This window comes from Numenius arquata, chromosome 12 (genome assembly GCF_964106895.1).
Source record: "Numenius arquata chromosome 12, bNumArq3.hap1.1, whole genome shotgun sequence".
Lineage (NCBI taxonomy): Eukaryota > Metazoa > Chordata > Aves > Charadriiformes > Scolopacidae > Numenius > Numenius arquata.
Genome location: NC_133587.1, coordinates 20,699,236 through 20,718,019, shown reverse-complemented (window position 1 = coordinate 20,718,019; position 18,784 = coordinate 20,699,236). Strand labels below are relative to the sequence as shown.

General features: G+C 42.9%; 1 protein-coding gene across 1 annotated transcript in view; it reads left to right on the top strand.

Moving 5' to 3' along the window:
* The first annotated feature begins 5,512 nt into the window (after positions 1-5,512).
* CDK14 (cyclin dependent kinase 14) overlaps positions 5,513-18,784 on the top strand; it is a 329,099-nt gene continuing 315,827 nt past the window's right edge. The window contains exons 1-2 of the mRNA XM_074156862.1: positions 5,513-5,604; positions 11,756-11,787. Coding sequence (XP_074012963.1) covers positions 5,514-5,604; positions 11,756-11,787 — 123 coding nt within the window. The 5' untranslated portion in view covers position 5,513. The remainder of the gene's footprint in view (positions 5,605-11,755; positions 11,788-18,784) is intronic.

The following is an 18,784-nucleotide window of genomic DNA, read 5'->3' as shown; positions in this document are numbered from 1 at the left end:
AACTGGAAAGCATCTCAGGTCATAAATTCTTGCAAATCTGATGTATGTATACCTGCCCAGCAGAATCTCTGTGATTACACAATTTATACAGCAGCATACTTTGTAAAAGCTTTAGGTTTATAATCGATACTTACTTTATCAGTTTGAAGTATGTAGGTTTCAGATGTGTTGTCAATCCTGATTTTTTTCTCTCCACTCTGTATCCTCAGTGTGATTTCTCTCCATCTGTGTGTACCAGATCTGGCTGGGATGGGGTTAATGTTCTTCACGGTGGCTGGCAGTGGTGCTGTGTTTTAGATTTGTGACCAAAACAACGCTGATAATGCATCGAGGCCACCTCTGTTTTTCACCCTGCCCCCCCAGTGAATAGACAGACTGCACAAGAAGTTGGGAGGGGACACGACCAGGCAGATGACCCAAACTACCCAAAGAGATATTCCGTGCCATATAATGGCATGCTCAGAAATGCAATGGAGAGGAGCAGGATTTAGGTAGGTTAGCCATCTCAGGAACAGGCTGGGTGTGGCTTTAAAGACCTGTGGGAGGTGGTAAGTGATTGCCTTTGCATCACTTGTTTACGGTTTTCTTTCTTCTTCCACTTCTCCTTTGGTTATAAAATTATCAACCCACGAGTTTTCTTGCATTTGCTCTTTTCAGTTTCTGGGGGTGTGGATATGAGCAAGCAGCTGTGCAGTGCTCAGCTGCCTACCGGGGTTAACCCACACCTCTGTGTCAAGGCCAAATCAGAAAGAGCTCACACTTCCTAGAAATGAGTGATCTTGACTACACCGTGAGGAAGCTGCCTAACAGGGACAGGAACTACAAGCATCAAAGGGAAAGATATGGTGTTTCACCGGCAGCCATTTCACCACTGATGTGATGGTATAAATTAAGAATGAGACGGAAAACAAGTGACCCCACACGTTAGTACATGAAATAAAGTGACCACAAGAGGGTACTGTAAAGGTAAAACCATGGGTGGTTCAGTGGGTCACCTCTAACCAGCAGCTGGCCATAAGGTACCAGGAAAACCATGCTCTTCCCATCGTGCTTTTGGAATGACATATGTGTGAGCCCTAACTCGTCCCTTCCTATCCCATGGAGCAGGGTCCGGCAACAGCAGCCAGGCTGGAGAGGCAACATCTGAGCCTGTTTGTTCCCCATTCATCAGCAGGGACACACAGAATATCAACAGGGGAAATTTCCACAGGTTAATAAAAACTGGAATTTAATAACAATCACCAATAAGGAAATACATGGTACATCAGCTCTGAGAGCTTTTCGGGGGGACAAGTTATGATGTGGACGTAGATTACATAGGTACTGTTCTCCTGTTATTGACAAAGTTCAATTTTTGTCACTAATGCATTTTGCTAGTAGAGCTTAAAGGTCATGTCCCTAAGGATACAGCACCGTTTGTGTTAGCAGAGCCTGGCTTTCTCTTCAGATAACAGTCATCTCGAATTGAGTATTACTAGAGGACAAGTGAAAGTGAGATTGTCAGGGGAGGGAGAGGAGGGGGGGTGTTATGTGACTTTACATCATCCATCTTCATCACCACAGGGTCACGAAAGGATTGCTGTGTTAACAAGCAACACAGCTCCCAGCACTCGGGTCCCAGAGGCTGCAGCAGAGAGAGATCTTTTCAAGGCAAGCACTGGCCTAATGGAGAACACCTCCAGCCAGGGAGATTTATGAAGATCTACTTTATACTGGCATCAGAAGGCCTGGCAAGATGGTGTTCTCCCTGGAAGAGTTTCGCTGACTACTTCGTCCCCCCGGAGAGCCTTGCTGCTCTCCTGGGGCAAGCCATTTGAGGAGAGGGCTTACTCTGCCCAGGTAATGCTCCAAACCAAGGGCATTAACTACCTCTTCCACAAACACAGCTGCTTGTTTATGTGCTCCTAAGGTTTTGGAAATTCAAACTCTTGGCACAGGAATGTAACTTAAGTACACTGCCTTTCAAGAGCCCCTATGGAGAAATGGGGGGGGAACAGACATGACGACACACAAACACTGGGGTTTAGAGAGAGCTCAGACCACATAAAATCACTTTGTAAAATCAACAGCAAATGCCCCGAGATCTGGAAAGCGCACAGCTCTGTGTTATAACCTGAGCCACCATCTGCACCATGCATCGCGGATTTATTTCTTGCCATCTCATCTTACCCTGCGAGCACCGAACAGGGCAAGCATGGCTGCTGCCTGCAGCAAGGAGACTTCTGGCACATCCTCTGCTCCGGGCCCGTGACTGCACTGCTTATAGCCTCAAACAATATGTTATTTTACACAGTAACGAATGAACTGCCAGCCCTGATGTCTCCCCTTCTTCAGAAATAACAGATCCAACCCATACCCTCGGTATGAAACATTTAAATGATGAGGCTGGCTGGCTCGAAGGATGCACAGAGGCAAATGTTTCCCGTTGTCCAACTTGCAAGTGATATCTTGGCAAATATTTTTCCTGCACTTGATAATCCTTACATTTGCAGAGCGATTCAGCATGGCTCAGTGGCAGCGGCAGAGGTCAGGATTTGTAGTGAATTCTTACCAAAGCTAGGCAAGGAGATGCTGGGGTTGTAAAGTAACTGCAAGCAGGTTTTTATTTAGGGTGTATCTTTGGGGAGTTGATGTGAGAAAGGACATTGTAAATAAAGTGCCTGGCTTTTTATAATCCAGATGCCCCATTAAATGCAAACGTGCTTTAACTCGGTAGAGGCTTGTGGAAGTCAGCAAACAGCAATATTATTTAGCACTTTTTTCATGTTAACTTTCTTATGCCACAAATTGCAAGACTTAAACATAAAAAGCAAGCTGAAGGCCTGCCCCTACAAGGAAGAAAACGTCATCATTACAACAGCAGCTATCTCTGTGGTTTGCTAATTGCGTGTTTCTGCTTTACTGGTTTCCTGAGATGGGTGATGGAAATACAGAGAAGAAAAATAAGAACCAGCAGCTTACAAGCTTGATCAAAGCTACAAAAGTTATTCCACAGTCCTGAATTCAATGAATTTTCAACACTAGCGTCCGTGGAAACAGAAGAGGTGCGGGTGGGGGAGAGAACAAAGAAGGACTTTAACAGAAATATTTCTGTCAACTAAAGATCAATGAAGGAAGAATAACACAAACTGCAGCATGTAGTTTGAGGATCTGTGCACAGCTTCAAGCTCACCCTTCCTCTGGTGGATAAAGTCTGTGTAGCATCTTTGTGGACTGAGGTTGTACGATTTTGAGAAGATGAGGCCTGTGTTTTGCTCACTGGCACCAAAGTGATGTCTAATTTAGGCCCAATTTTCATTGATTTAAAAGACCCTGACATACTCCTGTAGATCGCTCCCAAGCAGCTGCAAAACCAGATGCTTGTCAGAAATTCTAGGTTGCCTGAGCTTCTGTCACAGAAAGGCAAACCCACTGCAGTAGCCTGGCAGAGGCTTGTCCTCCACAAGTGATAAACTCATAGCTCACCTAGAAATAGGGGGCAAAACGGGAATATTGTTCCAAATTCACTAGGTGCTAGTATCTAGGCTAGTTCACAGCATCTATCAGTTAAGTGTAGTTAATTACAGGATCCTCAGAAGCTCTCAGAAATGATATCCCTAATTGCTGAAAGCAAGCGGCAGGTTGAATTGTAGTGGTGTTGGTACAAGTCTCAGCTGGGCGGCAGGGCTGCCCAGCACGAACAGCATGCACGGAAAGTGCAAAGGGCTTAAATGCTAAATGCAGCTTCAGTTCCTGGACCAGAATATTTTATTTATGATGAGGACATTTTCCTCTCCATGCAGAGCAGGAATATTCACCAATATTAATGTCAGAGTTAAACAAAGAGGAAACTATCAGCTATTACTAAGGACTTAAATGTCATTTTTTTGCACTGACTGAATAAAATATCCTTAAGTGCTTGTGTCCTCACTCCCCTTCTCCTTCTAGCCCCCTTGTCTGTTTAGTCCTAATTTTTATTTCTCCACTTTCTCCCTGCATTGCTCTCTGCAATGTTTCAGTTTCCTACTTTTCTCAATTCCATAATACGACATTGCCAACATTAAAAGTGCCATTTTAGCTCCTATTGCAAAGACGCTAACATGGTCAACAGGACTCACGCTTCTGAAAGCCTTTTCATCAAACTGTCTGTAGATTCAGGAGTTGGGCATAAGACATTTTACCAGTGTTACTGTGCTGCTACATAGCAGGACAATTCCCCATTATCTTGTGTGCCACAAGAGGCACATGCAGATTATGGTAGATAATAGATTTCCACCCAGAGATGCTGCACACTTGCCACCCTTGCTGCATGGTAACACACAGGTCTGACCAGAGAGCTCAGAGCTGCAGATGGCTTGAACGCAACTCACCTAAACACTTGTCTAGACAAATGTGCTTCTGAAATTGAGTTAACAATTTTTAGCTTGGACACCATTTAATCCCAGTAAATTGCATTAGCTAGCCTCATTAAAACCCAAGTTCATTTTAACCAGATAACGTGCATTAAAATACAATTTGAAGCATACAAACCTTGGGTTTAAAATGTGTTACCTACCATGTATTGTTCTCAAAAAGTACCTATCATATTTTAGACTAGACACGGCCATCTATCTTGATGGGTTAAACTCATTTACTTTTCAATGTTGGTTCAATTGAGTTAAGGAGATCAAAAGCTCCCCACGCTCATTAAACTGCAGGCTAAGGCACCTGGAGGGGTATCACCGGGCTGTGCTTTGAGGCAGCGAGGGGAGAGGAGCCCGGTCTTAACTCGAGGTGCCGGGCACGTACTTCGGGCGAGGCTCCCCGTTCCCCCAGCCCGACCCCCAACACCCCCGGGAGGACGCAGCGCCTCCGCTCCCCCGCCGAGCGCTGCCACCGCCCCCACGGCTCCCGGCAGGGCCGGCACATCGCCCCCTCCGCTCGGGACGAGCCCCCGCCTCACGCCCCCGCCTCACGCCCCCGCCTCACGCCCCCGCCTCACGCCCCCGCCTCACGCCCCCGCCTCACGCCCCCGTCCCGCCGCGCCGCCCGCGGGAGGGCAGGGCGGAGGCGGGCCGCGGGGCCCGGCTCCTCACGGGCAGGGTCGGCTGCCTCCCCCCGGCCGCGGCGCTGGGCTCCCTTGCCCGCCCAGGCTCCTCCTCCTCCTTTCTCTCAGCGCTCCCTCCCTCTTTCCCTCCCTCCTTTGCCTCCCTTCGCCGGTGCCCGCAGCCTCCCGCCGGACTTTCCTTTCGCTTCTCCATCTCTCCCTGGCGCCGCTCCGCACCCCTCGCCCTCCCCGCCGCGTCTGGCACTGCCGGGGGAGCCCGGGGAAGGAGGGGGGGGGGGGACGGGGCTATGAGGCGGGCGGCGGGGAGCCCAGCAGCTGCCGCCGCGGCGTAGGGCTCCTTCCCCGGGCGGGGCCGGTGCCGTCCCGCTGCGCCCGGCAGCTCCCGGGACAAGGAGGGAGCCCCGGAGCCGGGGGTGAAGAGCGGGATTCGCGGCTGGCCAGCGGGAAGGGGTGTGTGTGGATCCCGCCCCCCCCCCCCCCCCCCCCAATGTGTGACATGATCGACTCGCAGTCCGCCGAGAAGATCGGCAGGATGAAAAAGTTACGGAGAACTTTATCGGAGAGCTTCGGCCGAATAGGTGAGTCCCGCGCCCCGGGGGTGTGCCGGCGGGGGTGGGTGCCTTCGGGGCCGGGCAGAGCCGGAGCCGCCGCCGAGCAGCCGGGCGGGGGCGAGGGTAGCCGGGGGTGGCGGGAGAGGGGCTCGCTGGGGGTGGGTTGAGCCCTGCAGGGCTGGAAACACCCGCCCTGGCCCCAAAAAAATGTTTCTTGGGAAGAAAGCTGAGGAAAACAGCAGCTCTTTCCCGGCAGCGCTGCATGAGTCTGTAATGGAGTTAGCCCAAAATAGGCTGGGAAAAACACAACTATAAGGCGAGAGTTGGCCGAAGAGAAACGTTGGCAAAAAGCAAATGGTTATTTTCATTTTGTTGCAGCTCTGGTAATTTATTTTTTGTTCAGGCTGCGCGTTGTTTTAAGTTGAGGCACAAGATGCTGAAGCAGATTAACAGCGGCCCAGTGATTTAGGAGGCCAGACAAAAGAAGTCTCTCTGTCATCTGCTGCGAAATCTTGTTGTTGTTTCACTTATGTAAAGCATCCTGAGGTAGCGTTATCTGAACGCTGCTGCTGAGCATGTTATCTCCCAGTATCGCTGCATCACGTTTGGTTTTGACACCAGTTAATTTTGCAGTCAAGTTTGTTGCCAAGAACAATGCCAAAGAGTTCTTGTCTGCTCAGACTGGTGTTTCTTTTGATCTTTAGCACTACTTTGCTTAATTCAGTGTTTAGAGCGTTAATTCCCTCTGACAGCATCACCACACAGCTGAGCAGGGAGAGAAGGTACCTCGGAGTCCCTGAGCTGGCTGGGCAGAGCAGCTGGAGGTACAGGTTTCGTGGGGCTTTGAGTAACCTGGTCTGGTGGAAGGTAGCCCTGCCTGTGGCAGGAAGGTTGGAACAAGATGATTTTTAAGGTTCCTTCTTCCAACCCAAATCATTCTATGATTCTACTGCTGGAAGGTCAGGCGGTGGCCGGGATGGGCAAGCAGATGCAGCAGCCCCTGCCCTTGCAGACCCATTGTAGCACCAACCCAATAAGGGCCCTTCCACAGCCTTCACCCATCACTCGTCCCATCGGGGCGTTTGCCCTTGCAGTCAATCTGGCTGGTGGACGTGAGTCAACTTTCTGAGCTGCTTTGTCCCAGTGGGAGGATGTGACGTGCCTGTGCTGCAGCTGTGAGCTGTGGCGTTTGGTTCTTTCTCCAGTGCCATGAAAGCACATGGGCATTATAATTTTTAATGTGTTGTGTATGTATTCAGCTTACACATAGCTTTCAACATACCTTTAGCTTTTAAGAACTGCAAGCTTCAAGTGTAGGGTAGCATTTGAAATCAGGTATCTTTTATTGTCCTACTGTGAGATGAAAAAGCCTGAGGAGAAGCTCATTTATATTTGTAAATCAGAGAGTTTCAACGGTCAATGCCAAGTTTCAGTTGTGAAGCGAATGTCAAGTCACGCTTATAAATGCATTTAACCTTTCTGATTAGAAAAAAAACAAGTCAGGTGTTTGTTCTGTCCCGTGTGCGTGGATGTAGACACGGGGAGACTCATACAGAGCTCTAGGAGGGTTTGAAGGTGGAAGTCATTAACAAAGAAAATATTTTGAAGGAGAATGCTGGTTTGTTGTAACAATGGCAGTCCTGTTAATGCCTTTAGGGAAGCAAGGCCCCTCTGGCTGGTGATTTCTTTTAGTTGGCTCTGTTTGGGTGATAATACCTTTTTGTCATTTTTCGCAAATGAAACAACCTTTTCGTTTCCTTGGGAGCTTTGGCCGGGTTTTAGGTACACAGTTATGTTATGGTTATGTCTTCCAGCTCTTTGTGCATGTGTGCAGCAGTGCAGGAGGGTGGTTGGGTGCCTGGTTGGTTGGTTGGTTGGTTGTAGTGGTTTTGTGATTAAAACTCAGCAGCTACCAGTAGCACTGTTCGATCTTCAGATATTGTAGTATTTTGACCATCATTCTGGTAACTGCAGTTTGGGCAAAAAACCCTCTAATTTTTCAGTGTGAGGTTTGAACATAGTCTGCTCCCCGATACCCAGAGCCACAGATAAGGCCAAGCAAAGCAAACCTATGTTTAAAAAACTGCTAACTTGCATACCAGGAAATCCTCAGTTAAAACGTGTGCTGTATTTAACTCTTATATTGAAATGAAGAAGAGAAAACCAAAACCTCATTTGAAAAAGCCTTTCTGGGTATTTGTCACTCTGGTTTTACAGATCTTTTTGGAAGAGGTGGTTCCTTGGTGAATAGCAAATTACTAATTTAATATGCATTTAATCTGGAATATGTCAGTCATCTGTTCAGTTGTGCTTTATTATAAATAACTATGATGATCTTTTCCTGTTCTGCTGTAATGTATGTGTTTTCATAGGTTTAAGTACACAATATAACATCAAGAGCTATGTAAATGATACAAGAGTGACATGGTGTTTGAGTCAAATAATTAGCAAGCTAAACTTTTACATGCCACAGTAGGGGACATCTGATGGCCATTCCTGGAATGGTGCGGCACCGGTAGGCCTTCCCCCTGTGTTGATGGTATCCCAGCTGCCACATACAATTCTTCCAATACTGCAAGACCCCTTCATTTTGACAGCAAAGCTTATGTTAGCTTCTTGGATAAGAGTTATGGAAATGTATCCTAATTGTCATTGGCAGTGTTTTGTTTTGTTTTTTTTTTTTGCTAGCTCAATAAGCTACCTTCAGGACCAGCTTCTCCCCACAAAGCGATCCTCTGTTTGAGAATTTATATCGGCAATGAATTTATAAGGTTATTTAATTTTTTTTACAGTGTGCCACAGTATGTTATGTTTGAAGCTATTTATTTCCCCAGCATCTTTAGATAAAAAAGGAGATGTCCTTAAAACCAGCCTTAGTTATCCGTGGGGCACAGCAAAGGGCCATTATTTAGTATCAACGGTAGCCTCAAGTAAACTCTGCCCATCTTGTTAACTGTGAACCACAGCCATTACACCCAGAGATGGGCAGAGGAGAAGAGATGAAGATCTGGCTGTATTATTCATCCTCATCCTGCAAAATTATGATCCAGCCCATAACTGCTAGAGTACCTAGTACTGAGAATGTTTGTTTTGCTGAGCTGAAAAATGTGATGTGGGAAGCTGTCTGTCTTGGAGCTGGCATCCTGAGCATTCGCCTTGTGCTATCTGCAAGTCTGGTAAAGGAGGGTACGGCACCATGGTGTGTTGGAGGAAATGCATAAGGCCTATGGTGCCAAACTGAAGTTAGTATTCTAAAATAGAGAGGATGGCTTTTTACTGCAGAAATTATATACTCACAGTTTTAGAAAACGAACTATCTTTGCAGCAAAGGCACCCTTTCTCCTGGCAGAAGTTTTCTGGTATTTCAAGGAGCATCTCTCTTAAAATTTAGCTCACCATGAAGAACTCACATTACTAAGAATCTGAAAAATTTACAGAATTCTTTTTATTGATTGGTTTTTATCCATTTTTATACAAACATCCAAATTGGTTTAAAAATTCTGACTTCATTGCTTACATTGTGTTGTCCATGTAAACAAACACATCATACTGTATGTTTACCAACTTTTAGAGATTCATTTGACTCGTTTATTTTAGCATTTAAACCTTTATTAGGTTTGATTCTTAGCTTTATGCTTTGATAATTATGTAATTAAAATTAATAATGAGTAATTTTATAAAATTATCACCATCTTTTAGTTATGTCAAGAGTTCTTGGCTACGCATTTGTAGAAGTTCATACAGTACCAAAATCATATTTGATATCTCTTCAGGTCACACTGTTTAACTTCTCTTTTCTTATGCAATCTCTTTAGTCAAAAACTAACACCAAGGTGGAAAGAAAAGAAGGAAGAAAGAAATAGAGAGAAAACAGTGCTGAGACTGCTCACGCCGCACGGAAAGCAGTCTGGCCCTTCTGAGCATCCCTGGGCTTTGTTACTAGCTCCTCACTAGTACAAAGGTTATCTCCACTGATCTCCTCTAATGTACACTCACATAGCTCACATACCTGAGATAATGAGAAGTTCATTTATAAACAGTTTATTTTTTTTTTTAAGTTCAGTAAAGCTTTTTTTAGTGACTTAAAAAGAAAAGGATTGCATTGATGAAAAAAATGTTTTTAATATAATTTGTTGTATAAAATATGCTGGTTTGATGATTTCTTTTGAAGATGCTCTGTAGTGAATTGGTGGAGAGTGAAATTATTTTTAAACAAAATCTGATTAAATGAGTGGCCAAAACTGTCTTATTTTTGGAGATTAAGAAACCTCTTTTAGTCAAAGGTAGAAGTTAAATACAAACCAAAAATACTGGTGGATCACAGATTCCCTTTTCTTGTTGTTCTTTTACCTTGTGAATATTGTTTGGTTGTCTGTTGTTTGGCTATTTCTGGAATGTTTTGGTCATGTGAAAATCTTGCGTTTTGGTAAGGGAGAAAAGCTTGTCAGCGTGACCTAGCTGTGTCCTATACCAATTTATAGCTCCTGTGTCATTGTGACTTGAAAGGTAAATGAAAAGGGTAAAAGTGTGTTCTTTAAAAGTGTTCCACACATGGGGAATTTTTCTTTTTTTTTTTTCTTTTCTTTTTTTTTAGTGCCCTGACTCATGGTTCTGGATACTTGGGATTGGCAGTCTGAAAACATTTTGTCTGGCCTTCAAAACCATAAAAATGCATTTCATGATAAAAATGCATAATGTGTGCCTCAGATCTCAGCAAAACCCCAGGGTTTGGTTTTTTGTTTTGTTACTGAGCATGAAATCTAGATGAGTAATTGTAAAACAGTAATCTGCAAAGATTTGAGGGAAGACGTATTTCATGTCCCAGAGAAATGGGGGTTTGGAAGCAAAGGAAGGCTGGACCATCCCTGCTTCTCTGTACGGGGAGAACTGGGATTTGTGTCTTGGTGCTCATGGTGGAGGTTGTGGAGCTGCAGCAGTTTTAGCAGTGATGTCCTGCCTCTGTTATGCCTGTGATACACCTAAATTACAGGTTGTTTGGTTTTTGTTTTTTTTTTTAAGCTAATAAGTCTCTTAGAAGAGCCTTAGAAGGCTTGAAGACGGGGTTTGGAAGAGGTGGTGGTTTAGAAACTACTAGCGGTCTGAAGGCAGAAAGAGCATCTAAAAGAGCAAAGAAGCTACTGGAGTCTAGATCCTCAACCGTGCTAGGTGCTGAAGTATTTATCTCTTGCAGAAAAAAATGCATTTTAAGTGTAAGAAACATAAAGCTGCTTAAATCGTGAAGAGGGAGCCTTATGGGGCAGCTCTGCATGAACTGTACGGTCAGTTCAGGTGACATCCCTCAAATTGCAAACCTTCGTGATTTAAACTGAAAAGAAATAATGCAATCATCTGTGCAATGGTTTGTCTTAATTTAGCTCTCCAAGAGAAGTAAATGAAGAGCACTTTCAGGTCACAGCATGCAGCACACAGTCCCTGGTTGGTCTGGTTGTGGTGTACAGAGAAAAGGAACCATTCTCTTACCCTCAGACTGACACTGTACAACAAAGATTTGGAGAAGCCAATTTTCTTTGCATTTCAGTGAAGATACCCAGTTTGCTAAAGGAAAAAGTTTCATCAAATTAATCTTTGCTACAACTTCAGAACTATTCATGTCTTTATTTTCATGCTTTACCAGTTCACATGATTTCTGTACTGTTTTCCTCTTCCTTTTTGGTTGATTAATTGCTAGTTAACAGTGTGAGAGACAGAAATCTCTTCTGCTTTAGTAACTCATATTGTAAAAAAAAAAAAAAAAGAAAGCATGCTACAATGCGTACTATTTCATAAAGATTTAGTACTTGACAAACTGAATACATGGTTAAGTGTTTATTATACTTTTCGTTTTTGAAGTTCAGTCAGGCTCTCCATAAAGTGTTTTCATGCTCACTAGGAATTAAAATAAAAGTAAAAAAAACTTGTGAGCTCGTATTTTCTTTAACCTGAGACGATAATATTTTTCATAAATATTTAAACTTAGTTTCTTGGAAACATGCTGTGCAGTCTTATATTCCATTTACAGATTCAGATTTTGAGTATAAAACTGGTATTCATACCAGTCTGTTCTTTCCTATTATAACAGAAAAATACTGCTCTGTTTTTCTCTTTTCTGGTGTTAATTACTTTGTCCTCATTGAAATGCAGTACAGGTAACGATTTCTTTTTCCCTTTTATTTTAAAGCCTTGAAGAAAGAAGATAGCAACTTTGATGAGGTGGGTTAAATATCTTTATATCTTTGTACCTTATGTAGTCCAGGTATGTCTTAGTATTTCTCACTAGTGCTGAAAGAAACCTCTAGATAGTAGTGTTACGATGTGCGTATGTGTTAATGCATGCATATTGCTGCAACATATTTTCATTTTCTGAATAACTGCCAGATGAATTTGTTGGTAGAGGGCTCTGAACGGAATATTCTTTTTTTTTAATATAATAAAACTGAGTGTTATATGAAAAGTCATTTAAACATGTTTCATGCAGAGAAATGTTGTATGCAGAGAAAACACTTTTTAGAACTTTACCCACTGTAGTTCTTATAATTGTAGGTCTGTACTGTAACAGACAGTTAAAACTATTACTCTTGAGAGAACACCTTATGTGAAGTGCTGGTGCATTGGCTTCTTGCTGAATATCTCAACTGAGATACTTTTTATGAAATTAAAAAAACCCTACAACCACAAAACCAGCAGCTAGAGATATTGGTAGAAGTGATACTTGATTATTCAATGTAATGGGTTTGGTGTCCTGACCTGTCTGCAATACGGTATCCGTGTTAATTTGTAAAATATGCTACTCACAATTTGTGCTTCCTTTTACTTATGCTGGGCTTTGAGAGGTCTAGGTCAGTGCAAGTTGTCCTGCAGTGTCCTGCAGTCCTTCCAAGTTGGAAGAGGTGTAGGTTTGGTGTGATGCGCTGTCATGTTGTAGTCAATGCTTGCCTGTACTTCCCTCTGCCACCATAGCTGGAAAGAAATGGTCGTATTTTCATGTGTTGTTGTTACACTTCTGACATTTTTGTGTTTTCTTCTTCATTGCATACTGTAAGCTTAAATTCTTGGCTGATTAGAGTGAGGTAGCTGCTGTGTAATGCCAGATTCTCGAATGAATAAATGATGATGTAATGTCCTTGATGCTGGATCAGATCAGACTTCATCTCTTTCTAAACAGATTGCACTGAGTTTTACACCCCTCTGCTCAAATTCAGCTACAACGATATAAATGTTTTGCGCTTTTCTGACGTGTGTTGCAGAAAGCTGTAACTTGGCTGGACCTCTCTGGGGTCTGGAGTGAAGGTCCTGGGGTCGGGCTCTGTTTTCAGGAACTCTTACTGGATCATGCAGTGGTCCTGACTCTTGTATTTCTCTTATAATACTGGTAGAACTTAATTCCTCCTGAAAAGTTAACACCCGTGTGGAGTTGTGGTTGTTAGATTCTGAATCCTTGTTTTACAAATCTGGTCTGGTTTTGTCCAGTACTTTCTTCTGAAGGCTGCGGTGGTGTATCTGTGTAAAAAAACCTACCCAGTGAGTACCTTGTATTAAATTTGATACGGAATTTGAGAGGATCTATTAAAAAATGCTATCTTATGAAGATGGCAATTTTTCATTCCCTCCCCTTCCCAAGGATTGTTCATCTATGGGTTTTATGCATTTTCGTTAAACCTGGCTTTCTGTTTTAGCAGGCAACAACTTCCGCAAATTTCTATTTAAGTTCAGGAAGTTTGGGGAAAAAAATAATCTTTCAAATATGTTTATAATGTAATCTGACAGATTGTTGATGTGAGCTGCTGCAGAGACAGTAAGAGAAGTCTAATGGGAAGGGTACACAAAAGAATTTTCTTCCATCTCCTGTAAACAGGGAAGAGCTTGATGTGACGCTAGCATCAATTGCGTCCGTAGTTTTAGGTGACACTTCTTAGAAGAAAGAAAAGCATGCTGAGATTTTATGTTGTCCTTGTTATCTTTTCAAACTCAAGGCAATGGTTCTTGGCAATTATCTAGCCTAAAGTGTGAATCAGAGGATGGGCTGTACTGCATATAACTTGATTCCTTTCGTTTCAAACATCCTTCAAATCAGAAGATAAAGTAAGTCGTTAGTAACAATAGTGTACCTGATTGTAATGACACCTAAGGGAGACAATATCTGTGAACAGAGGAGTGGGCACATTTGTAGGCTGCAGAAGGCTATCCTGAAAAACATTACTAAGACGTTACCATGGTACAAAAGGAAAGCATCTGGTCTTCCAGCTAGTGGATGTAGTATTGATACAGCAGGGATATAGTTACGAAGAGAGTTATGGTGACAATAAGGGGGAATATCAGATGAGAAGGAAGGAGAGGAGGTAGTTGTCCAAGCACTGTTTTACTTCAACTTTGTATGTCTCCTACTACAAAAAATGATATATGCAACTACTGAAACATAAATTGAGTTTAAAACAGCAGGTTCTTCTTCTACAGTTAGTGAAAAGATACTCTTTCTCCTTTCATAATGCTGAAAGATGCTGTTTATCTCTTCCTGATGTGTGTTTCCCCTTTCCTGGAGGGGGCTTGACCTGTATAGGAGCTTGAACAAGTAGCAATGAACTTTTAGGGCAGAGCACTATGTTCCTGACACCTCGGTAGAGGAGGACGACTCGTGTTGTAGCCTTTCAAGTTGCGACCACAGCACCAGTAGCAGAAGCTGGCCAGCAGGAACCTGAAATCTCTAAGGATGGCGGGAAAGTGGTATGAGGAAGTGGAAGACCATTCTAAAGCCGCAAGGTTTGGGTTCGCAGCGAAGTTGTCAGTTTATTCTGCACGTTGTAGGCGCTACACCAGGAGCTTACTTGTTTGTCCTTCAGGAATCAAGGCGGGGGTGAAATGAGCTGTCTGGTGGATGTTGCTCTACCTACTTTACACTTGCACACAGTAGCTCAGAGATGTACAGTACTGCAGGAAGTTGTCTTTTGAAGAGAAACGGCTAAAAATTAAGATACCAAACATGACAAACATGACAGACAAGTGTATCATAATTGCTTAGACAGACAAGCACATAATTGCTTTCTGAGGGTTAGGAAACAAATCCCTCAAGTAAATCAGGACCGAAAGAATCATGAACAGCAAAGCCTGTGAGTAAGTTGCGTGTCAGAAAATACTTTTAGTTGTTCTAGAAGCATTTCAGGAATCTTTGTGGTGCTTTAGTCGTGCCCATAAGCTCAGAGCACAACAATAGCATGAGGGAGTAGTGTAGCATTTGTCACTTTTTTTTGTACCTGCTGTTGTGTTCCTTTGATTAAATTTTGAATGAAAAAACTCTCTTCTGTAGAGGCTGCTGGCCTCTTCTTCACTCCATGAGAACACTCAAATTAATCCATTTAAAACCATTGACAGCCTATTTACCTTCCTAAGATGATATCTTCCAGAGACTCAGGTGAAAAAAGGAGTAGGATACAGACCACTTTTTGTATAGTCTTTCATTCAAAGCAGCGAAGCAATAGTGTACTTTTTTATTTTATTTTTTTTAACTTTAGCTTTTTCCTTTTTTGTCATACCAGTGTTTACTGGTTGCGTTGTGGGAACTGGAAGATGAGCCTGCTCCATTACCTACTGACATCAGTGGGTTTCAATGGTTTGTGGATTGGTTTCTTCTGTCATGAAATACCGTAATTTGGGGTGCCCGTTTTCAAAGTTAGTTTATTTGAGTGGGAGAGAATAAGGCATCTTTTCCTTGTATACTGAAATGTTGTTATATTGTTACCCTCTCTCTGAAGAGGGCAAACTGCAAAAAAAACCCCCAAAAAACCCCAAAACCAAACCAACCCTAACAACAAAAAGAGTTCCACTCCTTTACAAAACTTAAATTTGCCTCTCTGAGTGTAGGTTCTGGCTCCCAATGCGTCTATCAATCTTTCAGGCAAAGCACTGATCATCTACTGTGGATACCAAAGTAGAAGGTGCGTCTGAGAAGCAGTGTCACGTGTCTGTAAACACATTTGGCCCTTGATGGAACATTTTGTTTGTGCACCAGTAGTTTTGCTCTGAGAAAGTTTAGAGTAATAACTTCCAACTGCGCGAGGTTGCTTTGATGTCTTTGGACCATTAGTATAACAAGAACTATAGAATTCTAGTCCACTCTTATAATGGCGGAACTGTTTTCTTTTTAACTCGAATGTGATCAAGACCAATATCACGTGGCTGAATTGCCGCATATTTGTTGGAATGACAGCCAGCGTTGATGTGGTGACTAACCTCATTGCAAGGCTGGTAACCTGTTCCTTTGGTTAGCTGCTTGCTTACATGATTTATTTCTAGACTATTCCTAGTCAATCTTGAGCTGTTGGTTCTTGTCCTGTTGTAAGTGGTTTCTCTAGCCACTTAAATCATGGTTTAAGACTTTCAGTGATAGGTATACACGCTAGATAAATTAGTATCAATGTCACAATGAAATCAAACGAAAATAATCTTAAGACTCAAAATCAATATGAATTGCTGTGATTATTGTTTCTTATGTGGTGAGTTGTACTGTTGTTGTTTAGCTATATTTTAGTGTTAATTTTGCCCAATATCAAGACTTTCTTTTTTCTTTTTGAAGGCCACCTTCCTTAGGAAATTCGGATATTGTGATTGTGCCTGCTGTGTATGTAATATTTTCTGACTCCACCCAGTAACTTTGACGCTGGCTGACACTAGGTGTCGGGATGCTTGGTGAAAAAGCGTGTGAGCTGACTCAGGGATAGAGATAAGAATGTCCTCTGATGGAAAAGCTGGAATGCAAGTTCTTGTGGATAGAGGAGAATCTGGTTGGAGGTGTTAAGAATACTCTGATCTCAGCAAAATCCTTAATACTTATCTAGTCCTTACTACGTTTAGAGTCTCCAACTCTGAGGAAGCCAAATTTGATTTATTTCACTCATGTAATAACTTCTGTGTGTTTGAAGTGGAAGTGTGTGAAAGGGGAGGGAGTTTTGCCAAGTTTCTTCTTGATTCTGTCATGTGCTTTGCTCCCAGAGTCTCTCTCTCCCTAAAAAAAAAAAAAAAAAAACCAACCTGGAACAAAAAAGCTGTGGGATGTGTCCATGAAAAATGTCTTGGTTTAAAGGACGCCCATCTCTGAACCACAGCTCTTGTGTAGGCAATATTTTGAATTTGAAAAGTTAAAGGGAAGGGTGTAGTTGGAAAAAAGTAGAGCTCTGTAAAGAATGAACAATAGGAATTTGAATGCTGTAATGCAGGAGGCACATAATTAAATAACATTTGTGCATTTTTTAAAAATTTTATTTATAGTAAGTAGCTTGAGAGAGAAGTGCCTGTAGGAAGTATTGGTATGGAACTGTGTCTTTACCTTCTCCTGCTGCAGGGGATCTAGATTATGGCACGTGGAGCAGAGAGAAACCTAGCTCTCTTGAGACTCAGTGTTACTTTTTGTAGGATCCTGTGATACGAAGAATTTTGAGAGTTTGCTCTTTGTCCCTCCTTCTTGGGTGCGGTAATTCTTTATTGAAATCGGTATGGTAAAATCGTTAGGAGCCATGGCTGAGCTCTCTGCTTCTTGATGACTTTGTCTGTGTTTCGGAAGCAGGAGACAGGTGACTGCCAAACTACTTTATATTGTGATGTGTGGTGTGTTGTGACGGAGAATTTCCAGAGAAGTGGTTAGAATAAGCGTTATATGGGAAATGTTTATAAATGGCCTGAATACTTTTGGGGGTGGGGATGTCACCAGTACTGAGAACTTGGGTTTGACTTAGGGTGTATGTTGACTTTGATGCAGTTCTCACCTGCTGGGACAAGCAAGCTCGTAGTGTGTGATTGTAAGTTGTGATGTGACTGGAGGCTGATGGGAAAGAGGTGTAGGAAGTAATGCTAGAAGAATAAAAAAAGCTGAAACTGAATTTGGAAAAAAAACATAGAAGTATAAGTGTCAAAACAGTTTCTAAATAGTATCAGGGGACAGGGTCAGAAAATCTTCAGCTGGTGGTTTAAGTTACTTTGCCAAATGGTTACAAAAGGTGGCTCAAGTCCCTTGAGAAATGGGTCCGTTCAGACATATGGCACAAAGCAAGTGAGAGGAAACATCATTCCAGGCAGAAGATAACAACTGGAAGTTGCTGCTTGTAAAGCGTTACTTGAGACATGACACAGGCGAATCTTTTTTGGGGGAAAGAGGGAGGTAAAAGCTCAATAATGTAATCTGATGCCTCCTGCAGAAGGCCCATCCTCATTTATGCAGTTCTCAGATTCACAAAGCCTTTGTGTGTTGGATAGAGATCCTTCCAGTCTGCCACCTTTAGGAGGGAAGATTGGTGGGGACAATGTTGTCTCATGAGCTTTTCCATTACAGAGGAGACTTCCTGGGAGATGGTTTGGTGGGTTTGTGTTCCTACCTCTCCTAACTCCACTTCTTCCTCCCCCCAGTACTGTTCGCTAACACTACTGAGGATCTGGTGTTGGTCCAGTGGTTCCCTAGCAGCAGATGGCTTAGACACCAGCTTGCCCAACAGACTTACTGGTCTCTGCTGCCATGTGCCATGTCTTTGAGGCCATTTCAACAAACTGTGAATCCAAATTGCGTCACTAGTACTTGGGACTGGTGTGTGATGCGGTAGTTCAACTTTATGCCCCGGCCAATCAATGTGTTCAGTTATGCATTCTTCTGCCTGGTGGCGTATTTGGTGATGGTGCATCCACTTACCTTTCAGAAAGTGTATATTATTTTCATGAGATAAGAAAAATGGTTAAGTCAACCGTGAAACTGCTTACTCCCCTTCTTTGCCTGCTCCTATAGACACTGGATGGAAGAAGGGTTCATGTTACTAGCTTATATGTATGTGTCCTTTGCTTATTTTTTCTTTGAAAATGGATGGAACAAAGGAGCAGCACTTGGTTTGAATCCATGTCCACAGCAGTGACTTGTGAGGGTCCAACCAAATCACTGACGTTTAAAACCGTGTTCTGATCTGCGGGCAAGTGTTTTAGCTATCAGAGAAGCATTTCAAAATGAAGGTGAATTTCCAGGCCTACTTCTCTCACTTGTGCGTGTGTATTTTTGTATTGGATGTTTCTGTTGATGCGATGAGAGGATATACGCATGCCAGAGATGTGGAGTCGAATGCGAGCTATTATTATTTCAATGAAGTATGCTTATGTGTAAATCCAGCTTTTTATTTTCTTGGGGGTAAATGAGATACAGTAATTCATTGGTAGATTAAATAAAGTAGAGTAACAAACACAGTAT